The sequence below is a fragment of the Amblyomma americanum genome, chromosome 5, assembly GCF_052857255.1.
Source record: "Amblyomma americanum isolate KBUSLIRL-KWMA chromosome 5, ASM5285725v1, whole genome shotgun sequence".
NCBI classification, from domain to species: Eukaryota; Metazoa; Arthropoda; class Arachnida; order Ixodida; family Ixodidae; genus Amblyomma; species Amblyomma americanum.
Window position 1 is genome coordinate 139,681,334 of NC_135501.1, and position 26,226 is coordinate 139,707,559.

General features: G+C 51.2%; 1 protein-coding gene across 1 annotated transcript in view; it reads right to left on the reverse strand.

Annotated features, from left to right (window-relative positions):
• Nucleotides 1-26,226, reverse strand: part of LOC144135085 (uncharacterized) — a 942,878-nt gene that overhangs the window by 476,523 nt on the left and 440,129 nt on the right. Inside the window, exon 6 of the mRNA XM_077667844.1 lies at nt 5,736-5,842. Within this exon, the coding sequence (XP_077523970.1) occupies nt 5,736-5,842 (107 nt within the window). The remainder of the gene's footprint in view (nt 1-5,735; nt 5,843-26,226) is intronic.

Consider the following 26,226-nt stretch of genomic DNA (forward strand, 5'->3'; position numbering starts at 1 on the left):
GACATGGTGAAGAGGAGAGTACAGTAGTGGGTGGTGAAGGCCGAAAAAAGCAGCTTCGTCAGGACAAATATAACCATTAAAAAATTCAGCAGGAATCGGCAAGGTTTGTGCACTGGAACGACATTCCCCACTTTCGTGTCAAACGGTAGGCTTCCTGCAGCAAGGCATTGTGTGAGCAACAATGACTGGTATTGAAAAGTGGTGTACTTAGTCTATTTAGCAGTTTCGAATTGTTTCCTTTGGTGTCGACTGATGACGGAAACTTTTCAGTCAACGATCATAAGAGGACAGACATGGTAAAGAGAGTACAGTCGTAGGCGGAGAAGACGGCAACTCAGCAGCTTCGTCTCAAAAAAAATAAGCATTAAACGTTCAGCACGAATCAGCAAGATTTGTGCACTCAAACGACATTCCCCACTTTCCTGTCAACCGGCAGGCTACCTGCAGCGGGGGATAGTGTGAGCAACAATGACAGGTATTCAATATTGATGCACTTAGTCTTTTTAGAGTTTCGATGCGATTTCTTTGATGCCAACTCACAGCGAGAGCTTCATGCTTTCTATTAGATTCAAAATACCAGCATATGAGGACAGACATGGTGAAGAGGGAAGCACAGTAGTAGCCGGTGAAGGCGGCAACGCGCCAGCTTTGTAGGGAAAAAAGAAGCATTAAAAGTTTAGCACGATTCAGCAAGATTTTTGAACTAGAACGACTTTCCCCGCGCTACAGTAAACCGGTAAGCTTCCAGCAGCAAGAGAGCGAGAGCTTCATGTTTTGTATTAGATGCAGAATGCCATCATAAGAGAAGGACAGACAAGGTAAAAGAGGGATTACGGTATTAGGCAGTGACGGCGGTAACGCGCCAGATTCGTCAGGAAGAAGAACCATTAAAACGTTCTGCACGATTCAACACGATTCAGCAAGATTTGTGCACTGGAACGACTTTCCACACTTACCATTCAACTGGTAGGCTTCATGCAGCTAGGGATTGTGTGAGCATCAATGACAGATATTCAACAATGATGTACTTAGTCTTTTTACAAGTTCCGAATTGCTTCCTTCGGTGCAAACTGATGACGACACCTTCATGTTGTCTATTAGTGTCAAATTACCATCATAAGCGAAGAACAGACATGGTGAAGAGGGGAGTTCAATAGTAGGCGGTAAATGTGGTAAGTCTTCAGCTTCGTCAGGAGAAAAGGAATCATTAAAAAGTTCAGCACGATTCAGCAAGATTTGTGAACTGGAAGGACATTTCCCACTTTTCAGTCAGCCGGTAAGCTTCCTGCAGCAAGCGGTTGTGTGAGCAACAATGTCAGGTATTCAACAGTGATGTACTTAGACTTTTAAACTGTTTCGAAGTACTTTCTTCGATGCCAACTGATGACGAGAGCTTCATGTTTTCGATGAGAGTCAAAATAGCATCATAAGAGAAGAACAGACATGGTAAAGAGGAGAGTGTAGTAGTAGACAGTGAAGGCGGCTACGCGCCCGCTTTGTCAGGAAAAAGAAGCACTAAAAAGTTCAGCACCATTCAGCAAGATTTGTGCGCTGGAACGACATTGCCCACTTTCCAGTCAACCGGTACGCTTCCTGCTGCAAGGAATTGTGTGAGCAGCAATCACAGGTGATGCACAATCAAAGTGATGCACTTAATTTTTTAATAGCTGCGATTTGATTTCTTTTATTGCAACTGATGACGAGAGCTTCATGTTTTCTATTAGAGTCAAAATACCATAATAATAGGACAGACATGGTACAAAGGTGGGTTTAGTAGTAGGCCGCAACGCGCCGGCTTCGTCAGGGAAAAAAGAAGCCTTAAAACTTTCAGCTAGGTTCAGCACGATTCAGCAAGATTTGTGCACTGGAACGGCACTCCATACTTTCCACTCAACAGGTAGGCTTTCTGCAGCAAGGGATGGTGTGAGCAACAATGTCAGGTATTCACCAGTGATGTAACAAGTCTTAAAAGTATTTAATTGTTTTATTCGATGCCCACTGATGAGGAGAGCTTGTTGTTTTCTATTGCAGTCAAAATACCATCATAAGAGAAGGACAGACATGATAAAGAGGGGAGTACAGTAGTAGGCGGTGAAGGCGGCAACGCGCCAGCTTCTTCAGAAAGAAAAGAAGCATTCAAACATTTCAGCTCTTTTAGCGCCACTGACCTGTTCGCCCGCTGTGTTTGTAAATGTAAAAGCAAAGGTGCGCGGTGGGTTTATTATTTGGCAGAATTTTTTGGGTCGTTGTTAATGATATGGGGAAATTCGAGATTAAAGAATGATTTTTTAATGCCTCCATGGCCTCCTCGGCTGCGTAATATTTGTGACAAGCGCAGGTGCTTTGGTCTCATTTCGCGCTCGAATTAGCACTTTTTCTTCCTTTCTAACCGTTTCCATCTGTTTTTAGCCAAGGTTTCTGGTGAACCTCAGGGATTGTCAGAAGAGGTATATATGTGTTAGCTCGGTGGACCTGTTGGCAGATATAAAGCAATTATCATTATCACAACGACTGTGCAGTCCAGACTGAAACTGCAACAGAGAGTCTTCCAGCTGATTGTCGATTCCATCATATTTGCCTGGATCGTAGTCTCACAGTTTTTTATGCGTCTGGCGCTTCTCAAAAGCAAAATGAAAATGGCATGAATAACTTTGTGGTCACTAATTTCGCTTAAGTTGATTATGAATGATAAACTTTCAGGATCAGTTGCTAGAACGGATCTAAGATGTGTCAGACTTCGTGGGCTTCTCATACACAGTCTCAGAAGCACTCTTTAGGTACCTTTCGTTTTCCCATCAGATGTCGGGGTAACTAAAATCTCGGAAAAAAAAATTTCGGCATTTAAATAGTTTGACTTGAGGTGGATCAATATGATAATAAGTTCGCAAGTAAACTGGATTATTTTTTGGAGGTGTGTAACATACACTTGCGAGATGGTTTTCTGTGCGGCACAAAACTCCTAGCAATTGCAGTCCTCAATTGATGTTGATACGTGAGCATAACGGTTGTTCAACAGCAACACGAACGCCTCCGTCTCGTGTACCCGTACGGTCAATGCGAAAACCATTGAAATTCGGTTGGTCCAAGAAAACTTCAGCGTCAGTGACGTATTCCATAAGCCAGGTTTTGGCTCGGCTTTAGTACCCTTCTCTTGGATGATAGCAGAATACTAGACAAGGCGGCACAGCCGCGGAGCCCCCTGCAGAGTTCACTGAAGAAAATGACACAAAAGTTCAACAATTCAATTCAAATTTTAATCTTCCCGCGAATATGTTGATTGTCGAACTTTACACTTACGCTATTAAAACTACAGAACGATAAGGATGCATATTATTTAAAGACAAAAAAAGCTGAAATGTTTTTTGTTTGGTAGTATTCAGGACAAAGATATGGTACCATTGTGCACCACAGTATGTTTACCGGCACTTCAAGCAGGTATGGAAACATGTGTCTCGCTTTACTGCATAGGTTTAAAGATTTAGGAGTGGCAGGAGCGTAATTCATGTGCGTTACCGCGTCTCGAAATTACCTGTCGCACCAGAAAAGTGTCTGCTGATATTGCACCCAAGCTGACTCTCGGCACAGACTACTACGCGCAGTTTATCTCAGTACTCCTGCCAATCGAACTACAAATGCGTCGGGCAATACCAAAATAATAATTATGCACGCAGAGAACGACCTCACTAAAAAGGCACTCATGCTTGCTCGCTAAGAAATACTATCCAGAAACTGACTATTCTGCAGGCGAAATGGCTCTCTATATCGCCCCAATTTCTGTACACGTTCCAGCAATCTCTCGTTTAGTACGTCAGAGAAATATTTGCATAACAGCCTCTGCGTTTCAAAGAAAAAGTTTTCTCTCTCATTGTGTCCCGAAGCCTCTCATTATCACAACTGCCCGACATTGCTTCCTGAATAATAAGTGTTCTCTAATCAGTGCTATCTGTAGAATTAACGAACTTGATTTTATAATTGTCCCCTAACCATCTCTTTTAGCTATCTTCCCTGTTCGAATTGTTTTCTGAAGGACAGAGGAAAAAATATTCTTAAAAGATTTGCTTTGCAGATTATTCCCTTCTGAAACGCTCGTAGATAAGCCTGGACTAGTTGAAAACTATCTAGTTTTGCTGCCGAGAGGCTCAATTGCGCGAACAATTTGTAGCTCCCCTAGTAGGAAGAAAACATGACACAGATGCCTTGCCGTGAGCGCGAGTTGGACTTCCTCCATTCTCTTTGAGGATGCTTATTTAACGTGCTGCATTTTCTAACGTTAATTTCACTTTCTGTTGCCAGTTTGACATACACCATGTTCGCGATTTGTAAGCGAGCTGGCGAAAGACATTTCTTGCCGGCTATCAGCCGTGAAGAAACAGGCTGCCGCTGCCAGCGATAAAAATGTTTAAGGGAATGTAAACTAGTTTAGAAGTTATCTCGAACGTCTTTTCAGAATATTGAAATAGGAGAAACGTGTTTTTTCAAGGATACATTTCACCACGGCCACGAGTGCATGCTCAGACACACTCAGAAAATCATCAACTAAAGACCCTCGCTCTCTCCATCACTTGAACTCATTTTCGATTCGCTGCCTATGAGACTTGCAATGATTTACAACTTCTGCGGCCTGAACCACTTACTAGGACTCACGAATGATCCATGCTGAAACGCTCTTGTAGAGACACGATCATGTAGCCTCTGGGCCTGTTCACTCTTTTCAGCTCTCGGTACATGATGTTCACTCATGCATTTAGACCAACGACATGGTTTTGTGCCGCAGGATTGTGGATTTTATAATCTCCAGAACGTTAATAATTATAGGATTGCAGCCCAATGGACAAACAAGCATCTAAAGAACAGCGAAGTCGGAGGCTCCACTGTCTATGAAAGTGACTTGTCGGCTTCTAGAGTTCGAAAATGGAGGAGCCTGCTGCGCAGAGGGTGTTTCGAGCATCCGCGATCGATCCGCTCTTAGTTGAGGCCACAATGAACGCTCTCTGAAATATTAACTTCTATGCCCTTGGGTAACCGACGAGAGAAGCGCCTATTTTCCTTTATGATATCTTATTACTTTTTGTGAGAACTCCACATTCCGGCCAGATGGTAGAAAAATGAATTTATCACAGAAAATGGACCTATCAACTCTAGTCTTGTTGCCGTTATTAAACATTTTCAACATGTTCATTCAAGACGTAATAAAGAAGGCATTATCAGTTCTATTACTGATAACTTTTGTTAAACTCATCGCTCGTTTATCTCTTCCCTGCTTATATGGAAAGGAATGTACTTGCTTACTTCCAATATGTTTGTTTTGAATAATAACTCTGCTCACTCTCGTTTCCGTATGAACTTCAGCACTTCTACTCTCCTATCTTGATTTTTGCTTTTAACCACCTGCCTTCACTTGGCTGACATTGGATACAACTTTCAGAGGACAAAATATTACACGCCTTTATTGTGGCACAGAACTCGAGCACTAGCAGTTTTCTTCCACCACTTTTCACTGCTATTTTTTAGGAAACCTCACTGCTAAGGTTTCGTGAATTTTTAAATAGTTATGATTAAAAAATCGGCTGGTAATCAGTTCCATTACGACCCAGGTCGATCGCAACAACTTATTTCACACAAGGCGCAGAGGAAAGGTATGTGTTTACATCCAAAATCCTCTCTTTCGATACTTGGCTCCCGCGCATGCGTACACTTTTCGGAAACAATGAGCTTAAAATATGAAATACACTTACTTTAGCAGATTGACAACCTCGTCCCGATAAAGAGCGCTTGGAAAATACGCTGTCCAAAATTTGTACAATGTCGTTTGTGTCATTTGCTTTTGAACGCTGTGAAGTTCCTGCATGGTAGAAATGTTGTGAGTACAAATATATTCGCATCAAAAACAGTACGCAGCACGGGTGTTAATCTTGCTATAGGTAGTTTCTGCGATATCAGAGCCACAGCAATTCTTCCGTAGAAATTACGAAAAGCTTAATAGTTCATATTCATCATACGTCACAAACTACACGGCGTTATCGTCTGAGTACCAAAGTTGAACTCCCTCTGAAGGAATTCTGTTGAATGACTGACGAAAAAACTATTCACCCTGCTATGCATGCGTTCAAGCTACAACCCTTGTGTGTAAAGTTTCAAGACTGATTTATTTTCTTCTCTGGAAATGACTCCCCAGAACAAAAGTTGGTGCGTATGTCTAGTGCCATTTTTCCGTTCTAACCTGAGCTATTTATGTTAATTGCTGTGTCAGCCGCTAGATCACACTACATGTAGAAAAATAAGTTGTCACTAGTCTGCGCATTCTACTGTGAGTGAAAGTGAAGAGATGGACGTCCACCTCGAACAGCGTGTAAACATAAAATTCTGTGCGAAGCTTGGCAAGACAGCCACACAGACGCATGGGCTCCGTGACGCTTACGGCAACGAGAAATTACCGCGGGCTCCAGTTTTCTAGTGGCACAAGAGGTTCCAATATTGGGAGAATCCCGGTGAAAACGACACAACGCAGATGCGCCCTACAACCTCATGAAGTAAAAACAAAGTGATTCGGGTCAGGGAAATCGTCAGCAGGACCGCACCATTACAGTCCACATGCTATCAGATGCTCTCGACATTAATAAGACAACATGTGCCATCAAATGTTTCGTGAAAACTTGGGGAAACGAAAGCTTAGTGCGAGACTGTGCCTCACTGCCTCACACAGAAGCAGAAAGACACGCGGGCATCAGTGAGCGCTGGTTTGCTCTCCGAGGCAGAGAAGGATGCTGTATTCGTCGACATTATTATTGCTGAATACGAAACATGGTGTTTTCAATACGATCCTCAAACAAGGAGGCAGAGCGCCGAATGGCGGTCCAGAAGCTATCCGGCGTCAAGAAATGTGTGGCTACAGAAGATCATAACAAAGACGTTGCTGATAGTTTTTTTCAATGTCAGAGGTGTCATACACCCCGAGTTCGCCCCACAAAGGCAGATGGTGAATCAGGAATTTTATATCTGCGTGCTCCAACACATGCGTGATGCACAGGGACGCCATCGCCCTGACTTATGGGCATCCGAACAATGGAGCCTATTACATGATAACGCAAGGCCGCACACTGCTCTGAGCGTGACAAAAGTTTTTGCCAAGGACAGCATTAGTGTGCTTCTCCATCCACCATACTCGCCTTACCTCTCCCCATGCGATGTTTTTGTGTTTCCTCGTGTGAAGATCCTAAAAAGTCGCTGGATGGGAAGCGTTGAGGCCATTCAAGACGCCACGGCAAAGGAGCTTACAGCCCTGCCAAATGAAGCGTTTTCCAGCTGTTTTCAAGACCTCAAGAAGCGTCCAAAGTTATGTGTAAGCAGCAAGAGGATCTATATCGAAGGGGTGCTGGGGAAATGATCTCGATGTTAAACGAATTGTTTTTAATGGACTAAGTCTCGGAATCTTACGGACAAAGGTCGTGTTAAAAGTACAATATCTTTTGTCGATAATTACGGGGTGTTATATAGATAGTAAAAAGTTGACGCAGTATTGTGCAGCTTATTTTATGAATTACAATCTGTCCCCTTGACTGAGATCATCCACCAGAACTAGAGCAGCCGTAAAAAAGCATGCTACCCTAGAAAACGTTAGGATTGTCTCTTCTAACGACTAAAACATGAGAGCCACATGTTCAGTCGTAGATTACGTCACACGCTGATAATAATAGCAATCGCACCTGACTTCCATCGACAAGCACACCTTGACCGGATACTCGTGCTTGTAGATTTGTGCCTGCGCGTGCTCATTTTATAACGTTTCTCTATAAATGTGCTTTGGCAGGGTGTCTAAATCTATCAAAGCGTACATCTATTGCTCAGCCTGCTTATGTCGATGGCATATACTGTATGGGTTCAGCATCTGTGGAAAGCTCGAAGAGAGGAGATTCTGATAGTATTCTCTGTAAGGCTAAAGAAGAAGATGCGTCTGATGATTTGAAAAGACGAAGACGAGGTGACAGTGTTCTCGAGAGTTTTTGCCAGCGCTACGCTTGTGTGTCTTTGGCCGATCGGATCCCAGACTGCTGCCGTTGCCGTTCCCGTCGCCCCAGTACCTCGTAACAAACCCCCCGTTACATTTGGTGGAGGTGCTGGGTAAAAACATCGGCCCTGGAGCTCCGTAGTCGTGCTCTCCCGGCGCGCACGATGCCTGAGGACGTCCAACACCAGGCCGTACAAGTGGGCCAGGCTGTCATCTGTGCCGGCTCTCTTCGTCAACGGGACCCGACCATTTTCAGCGGGACTGACGAGAACGATGTGGAAGATTGGCTCACATCGTACGAGCGGGTGAGCGTATACAACAAATGGGACGATGTGACGAAGCTAAACAACGTAATCTTTTATCTCGCCGGTGTGGCTAACCTCTGGTATCGCAACCATCAGGCAGATATTCAAACCTGGTCCATTTTTAAGACTAAATTTGCAGACGTATTTGGTCGACCGGCTGTCAGGCAACTCCGAGCCGAACAGCGATTGCGTGAACGATCTCAGCAGGCTAGTGAAAGCTTCACTAGCTACATTGAAGATGTCGTCGACTTGTGCAAGCGGGTCAACGCTCGTATGTCGGAAGCCGACAAGATCCAACACATCTTGAAAGGCATCGATGACGACGCTTTTCAGATGCGTCTAGCGCGCGACTTGCGTACCGTTGCTGAAGTCGTCACGCTGTGTCAAAGCTTTGAGCAGTTGCGCAAGCAGCGGATTCTGACACGCCAGCGGCCACAGCAGGTTGAGTCGCTCGCTGGGCTCACGCCTGCTCCTGGCCCCTCGCTGCTACAGCAGAATAAAGACTTCTTGCGGGAAGAAGTGGCACGTCAACTTTCCTTTCTGCCGAGCGCTCACGACCGACCATCATATCTGACTCCAGCGCTCCGACATACAATTCAAGAGCAAGTTGCTGAGGCTCTTCCACCGGCTCATCCGTCACCACCTGTCACGGTTCCGCTGACATACGCTGACGTTGTCGCCAGACCACAACCTGTGGCGGCTCCGCTCACATATGCCGAAGCCGTCGCGAGACCGCCTCCTGTCGCGGCTCCAGTGACATATGCCGATGTCGTAGCAAGACCGCAGCCGCCAATCTATAGTGCGCCTCCGGCGCATTTGCGAGGGCCAGTGGCTTACCGACGACCTACTCCAAGGGTCAGCGATTCCTGGCGCACAACGGACAATCGGCCGATTTGCTTCTTTTGTGGTCTCCCAGGTCATGTAGCTCGGCATTGCCGCCGTCGTCTCCCGGACGCGGAAATTCCTCCCCAAGCTCCTGGGTACTGGCCCCCACCGAGTCAGTACTCTGTACCAGCTGCGCCGCCGCAAAGTCGTACTTCCTCGCCGGACCGTTCTACCCTCTCCAGCCGCCGGCCCTCTTCTCCACGACGCCGGTCTATTTCGCCTATGCGACGTCGCCCCACCGCTAACCAGGAGGAAAACTAGGCGCCGCAGTTCCTGAGGCGAGAACTGCGTCCACAACGAACTTCGAAAGGCCTCATCCGTCAGCCGCTTACCTCATTGAAATTTCCGTCGACGGCGTTTCTGTCATGGCGCTTGTCGACACTGGTGCTGCCGTTTCCGTCATGGACGCAAAGCTGTGTATTTCTTTAAGAAAAGTAAGGACGCCAATTGCTGGACTCTCACTGCGCACCGCCAGCGCTCAGAACATCCAGCCGTCAGCAGCGTGTACCGCTCGCGTTGTAATCCAGGGGACCATTTATGCCGTCGAATTCGTCGTACTGCCCTGCTGTTCTCATGCTGTTATCCTGGGCTGGGATTTCCTATCGCGCCATGCTGCTATCATCGATTGTGCTCGAGCTGAAGTCGAGTTCTCTCACCTGCCCGAAGCTGTCTTGGACACTGCCCCTCCTGGTGCCTGTGTTAAGGCCCTAGTTGCCGAAGACATTGACCTGCCTCCCTGCTCTTCAGTCCTCGTACCCCTCTCTTGCGGCCCTCTTCGCGACGACACTGTCCTCTTCACTCCGTCCCCTATCTTTCTGCACCGCAAGTGTCTGCCTCTGCCATACGCTGTACTGACTATATCCGCTGGCCTCTCCGTACTGTTCGTGTCTAACCCATTCTCGTTCCCCAACGCCTTGCGCCTAGGTGAATGTCTCGGCACGGTACAACCATTCGCGTCTCTGCTCATCCGCGAAGAGACGGACGACGCGCCGCACCTCTCCATAGCCGCACTCAGCCCACCTACTGCTGCGCCCGATCCCTCCTCCACCGAAGCATTCCTTCGCTCCATCGACGACAACCTTCCAGCGCCGCAAAGGGCACAGCTTCTCACTTTACTTAATCAGTTTCGCTCATCATTTGACTCACATCAAAGTTCCTTGGGCCAAACTTCCACTGTCACCCATGCCATCGACACAGGTGACCACGCACCGCTGCGACAACGTCCCTATCGTGTGTCTGTCGCCGAGCGCCAAGTTATTGAAGACCAAGTCGACAAGATGCTCCAGAGCGGCGTCATTCAGCCCTCAAGCAGCCCATGGGCGTCGCCTGTGGTGCTCGTCAAAAAGAAGGATGGCTCCATACGCTTCTGTGTAGATTACCGCCGCCTTAATAAGATTACGCGCAAAGATGTCTATCCCCTCCCGCGCATAGACGACGCTCTGGACTCTTTGCAAGGGGCCGAACTCTTTTCATCTCTTGATTTGCGTTCCGGGTACTGGCAAGTTCCTATGAAAGAAGCCGATCGCCCCAAACCGCCTTTGTGACACCGGATGGCTTGTATGAATTTACGGTGATGCCCTTCGGGCTTTGTAACGCCCCCGCGACTTTTGAGAGGATGATGGACACCATTTTGCGCGGACTTAAGTGGAAGACATGCCTTTGCTACCTCGACGACATTGTGGTCTTTTCCCCGGACTTTGACACCCACCTCTCCCGTTTGAAGCACGTCTTGACCTGCCTCTCTGACGCCGGCCTGCAGCTGAACTTAAAAAAATGCCGTTTTGCCGCTCGTCAATTAACCATCTTAGGTCATGTTGTCTCTAAGCAGGGCGTCAGTCCCGACCCAGCGAAACTTCGTGCTGTGGTTAACTTTCCCAAACCTACCTCCATCAAAGACCTGCGCAGCTTCCTGGGTTTGTGCTCATATTTCCGCCGGTTTAGTCGCAACTTTGCGTCCATTGCTGCGCCTTTGACTCAACTGCTGTCTGGAAGTGCGGATTTATCACTGTGGTCTCCAGCGTGCGACGACGCATACACCACCTTGCGCCGTCTCCTCACGGCGCCGCCCATTCTGCGCCATTTCGACTCGGCCGCTCCTACCGAAGTTCACACGGACGCCAGCGGTGTTGGCCTCGGCGCTGTCCTCGTCCAACGAAAACCTGGCTTTGACGAATACGTCGTTGCTTATGCTAGCCGCACACTCACACCAGCAGAACGCAACTACTCCGTAACTGAAAAAGAGTGTTTGGTGATTGTATGGGCCCTCGCGAAGTTTCGACCGTACATTTATGGGCGCCCTTTTGACGTTGTGACCGACCACCATGCGCTCTGTTGGCTTTGCAACCTGAAAGACCCCTCCGTCCGCCTCGCTAGGTGGGCCCTTCGCTTGCAAGAATATGATATCCGCGTCGTGTATCGCACCGGCCGCAAGCATCAAGACGCCGATGCACTGTCACGCTGCCCCCTTTCAGCCGAGATCGCCAGCCTTTCCACCTCCGACGCTTCTCTGCCCTTGCTTCGCCTCAGCGACATGCCTTCAGCGCAACGCATGGATCCCTGGATCGCTTCCCTTCTCGACTTTCTCGCCAACCCGACGGCTGCTTCACCGTCACGTGCGCTCCGCCGCCAAGCTGCCGATTTTGCGATCCGTGACACCCTACTTTATCGCCGTAACTACAACTCCGAAGGTCGCAAGTGGCTGCTCGTTATTCCACGTCACTTACGCTCGGAGATATGCGCATACTTCCATGCTGCCCCCCACAGCGGTCACGCGGGCGTTTTCAAGACCTACACCCGCATACGGCTGCGCTACTACCGGCGCGGAATGTACACCTTTATCATGAAGTACGTGCGCGCATGCATTCCCTGCCAACGTCGCAAGCCACCTCCCCATCGTTCTGCTGCTGAGCTGCAGCCGTTACCATGCCCTCCACGCCCGTTCGACCACGTTGGCATTGATTTATACGGTCCGCTTCCATACACTGCAGACGGCAACCGTTGGGCTATAGTAGCGGTGGATCACCTTACACGATATGCCGAAACTGCTGCCCTTCCGGCTGCCACAGCGACGGACGTCGCCTCCTTCATTTTGCACCGATTCATCCTTCGCCACGGTGCACCTCGTGAACTGCTCAGTGACCGAGGCCGCGTGTTCTTATCTGAGGTGGTGAAGGCGCTTCTCAAAGAGTGCAACACGATTCACCGAACTACCACCGCCTATCATCCGCAGACCAATGGCCTCACTGAGCGATTTAACCGCACACTCGGAGACATGCTCTCCAAGTACGTCGCTTCTGACCACACGAATTGGGATCTCGTCCTTCCGTACGTTACTTATGCGTACAATACCGCTACGCAGTCTACCACCGGATTCTCTCCTTTCTTCCTACTTTACGGCCGCCAACCCTCTGCTACTATCGACACTATCCTCCCTTACCGCCCTGATGAATCCGAATATCGGCCTGTTTCCGACGCCGCGCAACACGCCGAAGCCTGCCGCCAAATTGCCCGGTCACTCACCACTGACACCCAGCATCGCCAGCGCTCCCGCCTCGACCAAGACCAAACCCCACCGAACTACACTTCTGGTGCACTTGTGTGGCTCTGGATCCCTTCAGGAACTCCCGGTCTCTCCTCAAAATTTCTTGCGAAGTACCATGGTCCCTACCGTGTGCTGGAGCGCACCTCTCCGGTTAATTATATCGTGGAACCCCTCACGCCGTCTCCTGATCTCCGCCGCCGAGGACGGGAGACCGTTCATGTCCAGCGCCTCAAGACCTACTACGACCCCGCCGTCTTGCCATCATCCTAAGTCGCCAGGATGGCTCCTCTTGTCCCCGGGGTGATTCTAAGGCTAAAGAAGAAGATGCGTCTGATGATTTGAAAAGACGAAGACGAGGTGACAGTGTTCTCGAGAGTTTTTGCCAGCGCTACGCTTGTGTGTCTTTGGCCGATCTGATCCCAGACTGCTGCCGTTGCCGTTCCCGTCGCCCCAGTACCTCGTAACAAACCCCCCGTTACATCTGAATCTTGTTGCAGCTTAGATAAGTGGCTTTACGTTGTTGGTTTGAACATGTTCAGCAGAACTGTGCAGCTTCCTGAGAGGCAACTGCACAAGTGCGAGGAGTCCACAAGAGCTTGTCGTCTGGTGTAGTTGCACAAGTGCGAGGAGTCCACAAGAGCTTGTCGTCTGGTGTAAAATTGAGAACCGGTGTCCCTACAGCGTCTTGAGATGCATCTAGAAAGCGAAGTAGAGAATGTAGCACTTTTCTGTCTTGAAGTTTTTTCATTTAATAAAACATGAAAATTCACTAATACAGATGACTTAAATATAAAAGGAAGACGGACAGCCGTGATAAAGACGAAGATGAACACGCGCTCCAGCAGCATCGCTTTAGCAGTGGGTGCTCGACCGCGATGATCTCTCACTGTTTTCGCCGCTGGTCCCATCGTCCCAGATCCTTTATATTAACGCCCGCCTTACATTTGGTGGAGGTGTCGGCTGACAGCTCTGGATCTCTGCAGCTATGCTCTGCCGACCCCTGCGATGCCGGGGACGTACAACGTCAGATTGTGCAAGTGAGCCCAGCTGTTTTCTGTGCCGGCTCCCTGCGCCATGGGAGCAGGCCTTCTTGAGCGGTACCAATGAGCAGGATGTAGAAGATTGGTTCACGTCTAGCGAACGAGTGAGGCTCTACAACTATTAAAACGATGCCGCAAAAATAAACAATGCGATGTTTTATCACATCGGTGTTGCTGACTTGCGGTATCGGATCGACGAGGTGGGCATCCGAATTTTGTGTGCCTTCAAGACGAACTTCTCTGAAGTGCTCGGACGTCCTGCTTTCAGAAAACTCCGCCAAACAACCCTTGAGCGAACGGTCTCAACAGGTTAGCGAATGTCACAACTTACATTGAAAATGTCTACGACTTATGCCAGCAATCAAAACTTCATATGACGGAAGCTGACAAGATTAAACTCACCTTTAAGGGTATCGACGACGACGCCTTTCAGATGCTAATAGTGCGCGACTTGCGCGCCTGCCAAAGCTTCTAGGAGCTTCGCAGGCAGCGGACACTGACCCGTCTGTACCCCAGGCAGAAGAACAAAATCAGACTGTTCGTCATCAAGGGGCGCGCCAGCTATATTCTGCCGAGCCCTCCTGAGTTGCCGCCAATATTTTTTCTAGCTCTTCGAAATGCCATCCAATAGCAGGTTGATGAGGCTACCCGCCCGCACATCCACCGCCACCTGTGAGCGCTTCACTGAAATACGCCGACGTCGTCGCCAGACTTCGGCCGCCCACCTAACTCTCGCCTCCAGTACCTCTGCGAGCACCAGCACCGTACTTTCAACCGGCGCCACGAGTCACCAATCCCTGGCTTACTACCGACAACCAACCTATTTTCTACATTTGCGGATTGCCAGGCCATGAGAACGGCTTTGCCGTCGTCGTCTCCATGTCTCAGTACTATCTCCTCAAGTTCCCAGATACTGGCCTGCTAGTCAAGTACTCCAGGCCTGCTGAGCTGTCATCAACTAATCCTTTTTCTCCTCGCTATTCCGGCCTCACCAGCCGCCGTTCCCCATCGCCACGCAGCCGCTCCTTCTCTCCTCTAAGACAGCGCCCCAACACTACTTAAGACAACAATTAGGCGCCGCAATTCCTGAGGCAGGTGCTACTTCGCCTCCGTCGCACTTTCAAAGGCCCCCTAAATCATCTGCTAATCTTAATGAAGTTTTTTTGTTCAGGACGTTTGTGTCATAGCGCTTGTGGACACCGGTTCAGCGACTTCAGTAAAGGACGAAAAGCTTCGTCGCTCCTTAAGAAAGGTAAAGACTTCAATTGCTGAACTGTCGCTGCGCACGGCCAGCGCTCATCACATCAAGCCGCCTGCAGCGCGCACCAATAGGTTTAATACAGAACTTGCTTCATATAGCCGAGTTCCTTGCGCTGCTTTATTTTGCCCATCCTTTTACTCGGGTTTGGGACTCGCTGTTGCGCCGCCATACTTTTGACTGTGTTCGAGCTGAACATATCTTCTCCGGTCCGCTCAATCCTTTCCCGGGTGCTAGCTACTCCTCCTCTATTCTGTGTTAAAGGTATCGGTGCCGATGAACTCGACCTTCCTCCATGTTCATCCGTCCTTGTACAGCTCTCTTGCGAGTCTGTTAGCGACGGCTTGTATGAATTTACTGTGATGACAACGCAAGTGTCTTCCTCTTCAATACGCTGACTTTCTCCGCTGACCTATAACTGATTTTGGTCTCTAACCCATTTTCCCCCTACCGCTGTGCGCCAAGGTTCATGTCTTGAGAGTTTACAGCCCATCGCGCCTCTGCTCCCCCGCGAGGAGACACGTTGCACCGCCCCTCGCTATGAGCGCGGTTAGCCCGCCTTCTGCGCCCGATCCTATGTCTACCGGTGTTTCTTCGCTTCACTGACGCCAATGTTCCTTTGTCGCAATAGACGCTGCTTTCCAACCTCCACCAAATCCGCTATTCGTTCGACTCTTACCAACGTTCTTTGGGCCGAACTTCCACTGTCACCCATCCCATCCACAATGGTGCTTATAGCCCGCTGCGGCAACACCGGTATCGCGTGTCTGCAACCGAGGGCCATTCCGTTGAAGAGCAAATCGATGAAATGCTTCAAAACGGCGTCATTCAGCTTTCAAGCTGCCTTTGTGTATTACCTGGCGTGTTTTTGAAAAAGGAAAACGGCTCCTTTCAATACTGCCTAAATGATATCACGCACAAGGACGTCTATGTCCTCCCGTGCATACACGACGCCATGGACTGTTTGCGAGAGGCAGAACTCTTCTCTCGATTTACGTTCTGAACACTGTCAGGTTTCCATGGAAGCAGCCGATCGTCCCAAAACACAACTTTTCCTACCCCCACGGCTTGTATAAGTTTACTGTGAAGTCTTTCCGCATTTGTAATGCGCCTGGGAACTTGCAGGGAATGATAGGTACACTTTTACGTTGACTTGTGCCTGTGCTGCCTTGGGGACTGTTATTTTTTCCCCACCTTCGACACCCATCTCTCCAGCCTGAGGCACTTTTCAGCTGCTCCTCTTAGGCCGGCCTGCAGCTCAACTCGAAAAAACGTCAGTTCACCATTTCATGCCACATGGTCTCCAAAGAATGTGTTTCTCCTGACCCGGCAAAACTTCATGCTGTGGCTGCCTTTCCAAAGCCTACGCCCAACAAACAGCGGCGCAGTTTACTAGCTAGGTCTGCGCTCTTACTTTTGCATGTTTATTCGCAACTTTGCTTTTATTGCTGCGCCCCTAACACAACGTCTGTCCTGCAGTTCCGATTGATCGCTGTGGTCTGCAGCTTGCGATGACGCCTACCACACCTTGCTCGTTATTCTCACAGTGGCATCCATACTGCGCCATTTCGAAACGACCGCTCCTACAGAGGTCGACACGGACGCCAGTTATGTTAACCTCGGTGCCGTACTCGTCGAGCACTTCTGTGTATTTGATGAACACGTCGTTTCCTATGAAAGCTGCACAGTCACGATGGCTGAATCCAATTACTCGGTGATTGAAATAGAGTGCTTTGCCACCGTATAGGCTCTTTCCAGATTCAACTCGAATTGGGTTTTCCTTTACGCGAATTTTCGTACAGTACTGGTACGCAGACCACTGCAGGATTCTCTCCTTTTTTCTAACAGCCGTCACCCGTCTGCTACAATAGATAACTTTATCTCTTACCAGTCTGATGTCTCAACAATACACCACCAATAAAGCCATTCAACACGTAGAAGACTGCTGCCTAATCGCTCACTCACACACTGCCGATACCCAATATGTCCAGGCATCCCGCCACGACACCGATCATGCCACAGCGCACGTACTTCTCTCCTGGCAGCCTTCAGTGGCCCTGTTTACCGTCAAGTGCCCCTGAATGATTGGTTTTTAATAATTGTTTTTTTTTGAGGGGAAAGGAAATGGCGCAGTATCTGTCTCATATATCGTTGGACACCTGAACCGCGCCGTAAGAGAAGGGAGGTGCCGCAGTGGAGGGCTCCGGAAGAATTTCGACCACCTGGGGATCTTTAATGTGCACTGACATCAGTGCACTTTAAAGAGCAGTGATCGAAATTTCTTGCCAAGTATCACTGCCCCTACCGCACTGTGGAGAGAAACTCCTTTTTACTACGTCGCCGAATCCCTCACGCACTCTACAATTTCTGCCGAAGCGGACGCAAGGCATTTCATGTCCATCGCCTCAAGCCTTACTACAACCCCGCCGTCATACCGTCGCTGCAAGTCGCCAGGATGGCTCCTCGTCACCACGGAGGCGATTGTAACCAAGGCGACGAACATACGTGACAGAGACAAAGATGAAAACGCGGTTCACCATCATCGCTATCGCCGTGTGGGTCGGTGCTCGACCTGAAAGATCTGGAGCCGTTTTCCTGCTACCCCCGTTCTAATTCCACTAAACAAGCCCCGCCTTGCAGAATAAACAAAAAAATTAGTGTGCAAGACGCTTCAGAAAGTAACTCAAGTTGCAGCTCTGCATGGCGTCCACGAGAGGGGAGAAATGCAAAAACACACACTATCGAGTTAGCTAGCTTTTGTAATTCAAAAAACAAAATGCACATTTCTTCTCATTATACAGGCATTGAATGAATTCATATTGGGATGTAATATATGCTGCAAATGAAGCACCAGGAAATTTTTGACCATAAACATGTCTTTAGCGCAACTAGATGAGGCTGTCTTTTTACCACAGCTGAGCGAGGAAATCACGAGGCAGTGGTGACATGCAAGACCGTCCTAACAAAGCTATGAAGAAGGAACACCCAGCGAAACGAAGCAGCGAAAAACTTACTTTGCAATTCAACTGAGGAAGTTCCACTCGGGAAGGTGTAGCTATCGTGTCACACCGGGTTTAACCACCACAAATGTTTTGATAAATAGGCATTTTCACTAGCAACCTACACTACTGCGCAAAGCATTACAGCTAAGCGTGCAGCACACAGCTGCAGAGCACTAAGAAATAAACAGTCTGCCGTCGTGTGCCACATGGTCGCCCATTGCTAATGAGCGAAAGCTTTGGTTTTTTCAAAGCTAGGTGCAGAATTTTCCGGAGGCTCCTTGAGGGTGGGGACGACAAAGCAAACCGTTGACCGGCATATCCACCAGATGTCACGTTATGGTGAAAGTTGTGGGATACACTGGTATCCCCTCCTCGTCCCCCGCGCCAGCGGCGACCGCGACTTACACGGGCGCGCTGGCCACCAGGAATGTGGAGAGAAGGCACCCCCGCGACTCTGCGCATTTCCGCCCCAGCACTGACGTGACGTCACGGCAGCGCGCTGCCTTCTGCGGAGTGAGTAGCACGCTTAAGCTTGACGGCAACGATTGCTGCCAGGGAGGCAATGCCGGAAGGGATAAAAGGGGGGAACGCGCGGCGGGAAGGGACTCTCGCTGACGGACCTTACCTAAAGGCCCCACGGACCCCTTTCGCTGCCCGCCGGCCCCCGAACACAAGCGCCGTTCGACCTTAACGACTTGGTGAGCTACTGAACATCTTTTTTACGGATAGAACATTCTTCCGCACTGTGCTTTACCTCGCGTTAGGATAGTTAGGATAGTAAACTTTTTCCTAGCGTGCCCTGCCGTTGCCTATTTCGTCCGGACCTGCCGTGGCTGCGACTCTGCGCCACGGGTTGGGGAAACGTGTTGCGTACTTGAATAACGCCTGCGTGTAGCTTGCACGGAAGCTCGCCTTCCCGGCCGGCTGGACGCAGAGTGACCCCATATCTTGGCGGCCGAACGTGGGGCGAACTAGGCAATCGAGCAGTGACCTTTTTTGGAGCGAACGACTACCGTCGCCCTAACAAAGGATGGCAGCCGACAGGAGTGACTTGCAGTCTATGTTTATGCTGTCAGAGCCAGCGGCACATAACCAGGGCTCCGTACTTGACGCGCCGTTGGAAGGGATTGAATTTGTGAATCTTGGGCGTTCCACGCGGAATAGCCGAGGAACATCCCCTGACGCGTTGGTAGGACTTAGGCCTGGCATGGGGGGCTCCACATCGGGCGCCTCGCCGCTCTGCGGCGCGAACAATGAGGCACCTAGGCCTCATCATTCGACGCCGTCAGCGGCTGCGCCCAACTCCGGGGGCGTTAGTCCGCAATCATCCGAGGTGCTCTTGCAGAACGCAATGCAGGTTATGCAGAGTCTAGCGGGTATTTTGCAAAACAATTTGCAAGCCCCGGCCCAGTCACCACGTGTTAGGATAGACTTGTGTACCTACACGGGGTACCACGACACTACGGGAGCAAATGAGTACCTCGACCGTCTGCTCCATTATCAACAAGTGACAGGAATCGCAGACGCCGATATGCTCGCGCGTGTTGTGCCTGTTTCTTTGACGGAGCAAGCGGCCCGCTGGCACCGACTAGCCGGCAACCGAGCGAGGACAATGGAGGAGTTTTGCGCAAGCTTCCGCGACGAATTCCTTCCCGCAAATTATGAGTGGCGTTTGAGGAGAGAGCTGGAGCTCCGAACCCAGCACCCCGACGAGTCTCTGTTAGAGTACGTCCGAGCGATGGGTGAACTTTATCGCCTCGCTGACAATCGCGAAACGAACACGGAGAAAGTTGAGCGTGTCACGAGACAAGCGCACCCGACTTTCACGGCCTACCTGAGGGGAGTCAGGTTCGGAGATTTGGATTAGCTGGCACCTGAGGCGAAGCGCATTCAGGGAGACATCCTCTCTGCGCGAGCGTATCGGCCGCCGCCAACCGCATCGCTGTGACTTGAGCCGCGCTGCGCGTGGAATGGCAGCTCAGCGCGCAGTCCATCTAGAGCTGAAGCGTCAGCACAGTTTGCTGACGAGCGTGTCCCAAGAGGTTGAGAGTTGTCCGACCGTGCTTTGGACCCATTCAGCTACGCGTTGCGAACAGCACACGCTGCCGCAGAGCGGAACGAACCGTTGCGAGATCGCGAGGCCGACGCGCGGCACCTACCATCCGCGCCGCGAGTTCGAGACGACCGACCGGAACGGGGCGACCAGCGCCTAGCCCGTCGGGGCCCGGGCAACCGTTGGTACTGGTGCGACCAGCCGGGGCACTTCGCCCGCGAGTGTGGCCGCCCTCCCGCCCGTTACCAAACACGGTCGGGAAACGGCCAAAGCCGCCGGTGATCGACCTTCGATCCCGCGCGGCGTACACAGAAAACCCCGGTTTGCTAGCGCCTTTGGCATGTTGCATAGGAAGTTCTGTTGACCTGTCAGCGCCGTTCATTGAGCTAACGATTGCTCGAAAGAAATTCACCGCGTTGCTAGATACAGGAGCAAGCGCTTCTTTGTTTGGTGACGAGGTGTTAAACCATCTCCGCGAGAACAAAATCCAGCTGAGAGAGTGCGATACCACTTTTCGCCTCGTGAGCGGCACAGCGCAATCAAGCGGTGCAGCTAGGATAGTGGTTCGCTGGGAAAGACGCGTGCGGCGACAACGCCTCGTTCATCTTCCCTGTTTATCCGTTCCTGTAATTCTTGGACGAGACTTCCTAACCAAGACAGGTATTGTGATAGACATCAGCAGCGGAGGCTACAGGGAGCGCACGTCAGGCGTCTTGAAGCCTTTCGCGAAAGCGCCCGCGGCGTCGCAGACCATTCAGACTCCGTACGCGGCGCGAGCGGGGGGAAACCGTGAAAAATCCACCCCGCCAGCCCGAGATCCAGGAGGCGAGTGGACCATCGCCGCTGAGGGAGAGGGAAGGGAGAAGGTTGCCACGGTAGAAAGCTGCTCTGCCGCGCAGGGAAGGTCAGCGCACCCCTTGTTGTCGGAAGTGAACAGAGTGACGGAGAGGGAGAAGGCACGTTTCTCATCGCTCCTCTAGGAGTACAACGCAACATTCACTGACCGCCCGGGCCTCACTACCCTAGTCAGGCACCGAATAGACACAGGTGACGCACTGCCTTGGAAGTGCAATCCTAGACCAATTAGCTTGGCCAAGAGAAAAGCACTGGACAGCGCCTTAGACGAACTTATCGACACTGGCGTTATTGAGAGGTCTAACAGCCCTTCCCGGTAGCCTTGGTTCCAAAGAAAGACGATCCATATCGACTTTGCGTGGACTACCGCAAAATGAATGAGGTTACGAGGAAAGACGCGTACCCTCTACCAACCATTTCTTCCCTAGTGTCCAACCTAGGTGGGGCGAAGTACTTCTCAGAACTCGATGCTAGCCGCGGATACTTTCAGGTTGAAATGAATGAGCGGGACAAGGAGAAAACTGCTTTCGCTTGTCACAGAGGCCTTTTCCAGTTCAAGAGAATGTCTTTTGGCTTGCTAGGAGCACTCGCTACTTATCAGCGCCAAATGGACCGTGTTCTGCGAGATGCGAAGTGGCAACATGCGCTCGCGTACCTAGACGACATCGTGGTGTACTCGAAAATGTTCGAGGAACACCTGCGCCACTTGAGGGACGTCCAAGAGAGGCTGAGTTCCGCGGGAATCACTTTTAACCCGAAGAAGGCACAGATCGCCACGACCCGAATAACGCTGTTGGGGTTCATGATCAACAGAGCCCCGCTTTCTGCCGTGCGACGATAAGCTTGAGGCTTTGCTTAAGTTTCCGTCGCCTACAGATATAGCAGGTCTCAGGCACCTCCTGGGAATGGTGACCTTTCATCGCCAGCTCATCCCAGATTGCGCAGCGCTGCAGGCGCCTTTGACAAAGCTTTTGAAGAAAGGCGAGCGCTGGAGTTAGGGTCACGAGCAAGAGGATGCACTGCGCAACCTCACCAAAGTGCTCGCTGACACGGCTGAGTTGAAGCTACCCGACCTAAACAGGGAGTTTGTGACTCAAACCGACGCAAGCGACCTGGGCTTAGGAGCAGGGTTGCTTCAGGAGCATGAAGGCGTTCTCCGTCCGGTAGCTTTCGCGAGCCGTTCGTTGACGCCGGCAGAAAGAAACTACTCGGTGACAGAGAAGGAATGTCTCGCGATAGTTTTTGCTCTGCGTAACTTCGACTACTATACTACGTCGATGGGGTGGCCTTTGTGATCGAGACGGATCACATGGCGCTCACCTGGCTGAGACGACTCAGCGAGCCGAGCGGTCGCCTAGCGCGTTGGTCCCTGTTGCTGCAGCGTTACGACTTCACCGTGCGCTACAGCAAAGGGAAAAACAACGCTGTGGCTGACGCACTCTCGCGAGCGCCTGTCCAGTGCGAGGAAGGTCACGCGACCGACCGCCCGACAGCCGGAGAGAGAGAGGGACTGACCAGAGTCGTAGCCCATGTAAGGAACGCGGACCAACCGTGGGGATCGTGTTCCGTGGGGATCGTGTTCAGCAGAAAGGAGCTGCTCGAAGCTCAGCAGAAGGATCCGTTTTGTCGAAAGGTGTTCGACGGGCTCCGGGAGCCGGGCGGCAGGGCCATCGCGCACACGGAGACAGCTGGTTTTGCTGTCGGTGCGGAGCGCTCGGAAACAGCTGGTAGTGCTGTGAGCGCGATGGATTCGTATCTGCTGGATTCCGACGGCGCCCTGCTGAGGTATATCCCCTCCGAGAACGACACAAACGAGGCGTTCAAGGTGGCGATACCGCGAGTATTGAGAGCAGCACTGTTACGCTACTCTCACGACTCGTGCATCGCTGGGCATGCAAGCGGCCCCAAGACTTACACTATGTTGTGTCGCTTTGCTACCTAACTTGGCATGAAAAGGGACGTAATACGCTACGCCCGCTCGTGCCGTGTGTGCCAAAGCGTGAAGCCCCGAGGCGGACGACCACCCGGCCTCATGCACCCGATAAACAGCCAGACTCCCTGGCAAATCGCGGCGTGTGACATCATGAGACCGTATCCTATGACACCTAGTAGGAACAAGTTCTTGCTGGTGGTCACGGATCACTGCAGCAAGTGGGTCGAACTTTTCCGCCTTAGAAAGCTGACGGCACTAGTGATCATGTAGAAGCTGATGGACGTATTCACCAGGTCCGGTTTCCCAGAGCAGCTGATAACGGACAACGCGTCCTACTTCACTGCGAATGTGTTCGTTGATTCGTGCGCTGCACTCGGCATTAAGCACAAGGAAACGACCGCCCATCATGCTCAGTCGAACCCCACGGAACGAGTCAATCGCAACGTTTTGCACTTGCTTGTCGCATACTCTGAGAGGCACAAAGATTGGGACTCCTATCTGACGGAGATCGCGTTTGCTTTGCGTTCGACCGTTAACCGCTCGACTGGGTATGCGCCGTCTTCTCTCAATCTGGGTAGAGAGCTGCAAAATCCGATGGACCGGATTCTATCGCACAGCAGGAAGACGCCAGTCGCTTCGTCAGCACGAGCTGAGTACGCGACGCAGCTGCGCGTTAAGATGACAGAGGCCTTACGCAAGGCTCGCCGCAACCTGAACACCGCTAGGGCGCAGCAGAAAGCACAGTACGACCGCTCGCACCGGGATGTTCACTACGAAGTGGGCGATCTGGTGCTTCGACGCCAGCACGTTCTCAGCGACGCTAGCAAACAGTTTGCGGCCTCGTTGGCGCCGAAATGGATCGGGCCGTTCCGCGTGCGAGAGAAACTTTCCTCGCTCGTTTACAGGCTCAAGGACTTGCGGTCGAAACCGACAGGCGGACTGGTGCACGTATGTGACCTGAGACGCTACGTGCAGCGAGATGAGTGGGTAGAGGACACAGCCCGACCCGCGCCGCAGTCGGATAACGAGCGCTGCGATCAGCCGGCGAACCCCGCGTCCCGCTATACCTTGCGCCCTAAGCTGAAACAGAATCTGCCTGCGCAGCCTAGAGGGAGGGCGCGAGCCGGCAGGCAGTCTCGTTAGATGCATGAACGTACGGGCCACTCATGCCGATCAGTCACGCAAGACTGATTGGCGTTAACCTGCATGACTATCGTGAGGATCGAACAGCCACGCAGCACGCGCTGCGGGAGGTGGCTGCATCTGTGTGGACCTTTTCAGCGCAGATGGAAAAAATCAGGGCACATCAGAACGACACCATTCCACTACCAACTACCAGCCACCATCCAGCATCGGCAACGCGCCGCGCCCAAGGCTCGACGCTACATCCCGCCCGCAACCTGCACTCGCCACCCTGGCCACCCCTGCTACCTGTCACATCGCATCGGAGCTGCCCACCCGCCGACTGTGCGCCACCGCCTTCAGGGCCCCATTACCACCGCAACCCTGGGTCCTCGCCTGCTGACCAGGTATGCCAGGGCAGCCCAACCGCGTCCTCAACCATAAAGCGCCGCAGCCCTGGCCCCTGAAGCCACCTGCCCCAGTACCTCTGGCCTCCAAGCCATCGCAGCCGGCGCCAAGGAGGCGGTCGACCGAATTCACCGGAACGGTGCAGCCGCGCGCACTCGGAAGACCGTGACAGGGAGCAAGATGCCAAGCGTCATCGTGCGGGATGCCAAGCCCTCGGAGCGAAGCAGCTCATCGGCGGGGGCGGGGCGCGGCCGTCAACCGATGCACCTGCGGGAGCTGAAGAACTTCGAACCTCGATCCCAGGATGGCGGAGATCAAGTAATGTTGCCCCTGTTTCTGTGTTCGGGAGGCTTCTTAAGGAGGGGAGGATGTGAGATACACTGGTATCCCCGGCTCGTCTCCCGCGCCAGCGGTGACCGTGACTTACACGGGCGCGCTGGCCACCAGGAATGTGGAGAGAAGGCACCCCCGCGACTCTGCGCATTTCCGCCCCAGCACTGAAGTGACGTCACGGCAGCGCGCTGCCTTCTGCGCAGTGGGTAGCACGCCTAAGCTTGACGGCAACGATTTGCTGCCAGGGAGGCAATGCCGGAAGAGATAAAAGGGGGGAACGCGCACCGGGAAGGGACTCTCGCTGCAGCACCTTACCTATTTGCCCCACGGACCTCTTTCGCTGCCCGCCGGCCCCCGAACACCAGCGCCGGTCGACGTCAACGACTTGGTGAGCTACTGAACATTTTTTTTACGAATAGAACATCCTTCCGCACTGTGCTTTACCTCGCGTTAGGATAATAAACTATTTCCTAGCGTGCCCTGCCGTTGCCTATTTCGTCCGGACCTGCCGTGGCTGCGACTCTGCGCCACGGGTTGGGGAAACGTGTTGCGTACTTGAATAACACCTGCGTGTAGCTTGCACGGAAGCTCGCCTTCGCGGCCGGCTGGACGCAGAGTGACCCCATAAAGTAGTCCAGCACTCAGCTCAAAAGAAAGACTCATCTACGCTCACATTAGAAAGGAACTAGAGACGTCGATAGCAAAAAGCGTGGTCGGTAGTCATCGAAGTACAGAATTTCGAGCTCTCATGGTCGTGCACAATTTAAAGATAAGGCTAAGTAATCGGCTACAACATTCTCGAACAATGAAAAACCAATTGTGCCCAGCAACAAACAAGCCATATAAACTTGGTACCATCGCTCTTCTCCACTAAAACGATAAACCCACGTTCTCAGTACTTTGAGTTTGAACAAATAAACATGAGTAACATTTGCGGCAAGACTACATTTTAGCAATTGGTCCCTTGATGAATCACCCTGCCAGCCCTTCGTTGTTGTTTAACCGTATACCCCAAACACAGTTGGGATCGGGTATTGATGGACACACCGCAGACCATTCTTCTATAGAGTCTATGCCTACATCGCCTTGTTTTGATTCTTTTCATTTTATACTCATCGTTCCGTTTCTCTTCCTTTGCAGGCTAACGTCGCATTGCCCTGTTGCTAAATAAGTTTTTATTATTCTCCTGATATTGCCAGGGCCTTTTTTGTTGGCCTTGCCGTCCATGATTACACCTTCTTCGCTGCCACCTAACACAACGCGGAATGTTCGTGAAGCGCCTTTTAAAAACTAGTGCGCGGCAGCAAGCCGCAGCCTATCTATCCCCTGATGATTATAAAATATCAATCTTGTCTCGTTCAAACATATTCCCAGTGCTGGTACGCGCTATGGCTGCTTAGGTCGGCAACTTCAAAGCTCTTCTCATGTCATGATTTCCAGCCCTATCGATACCAAGATACCATTTATTCTCCGTTTCTCTGCACAT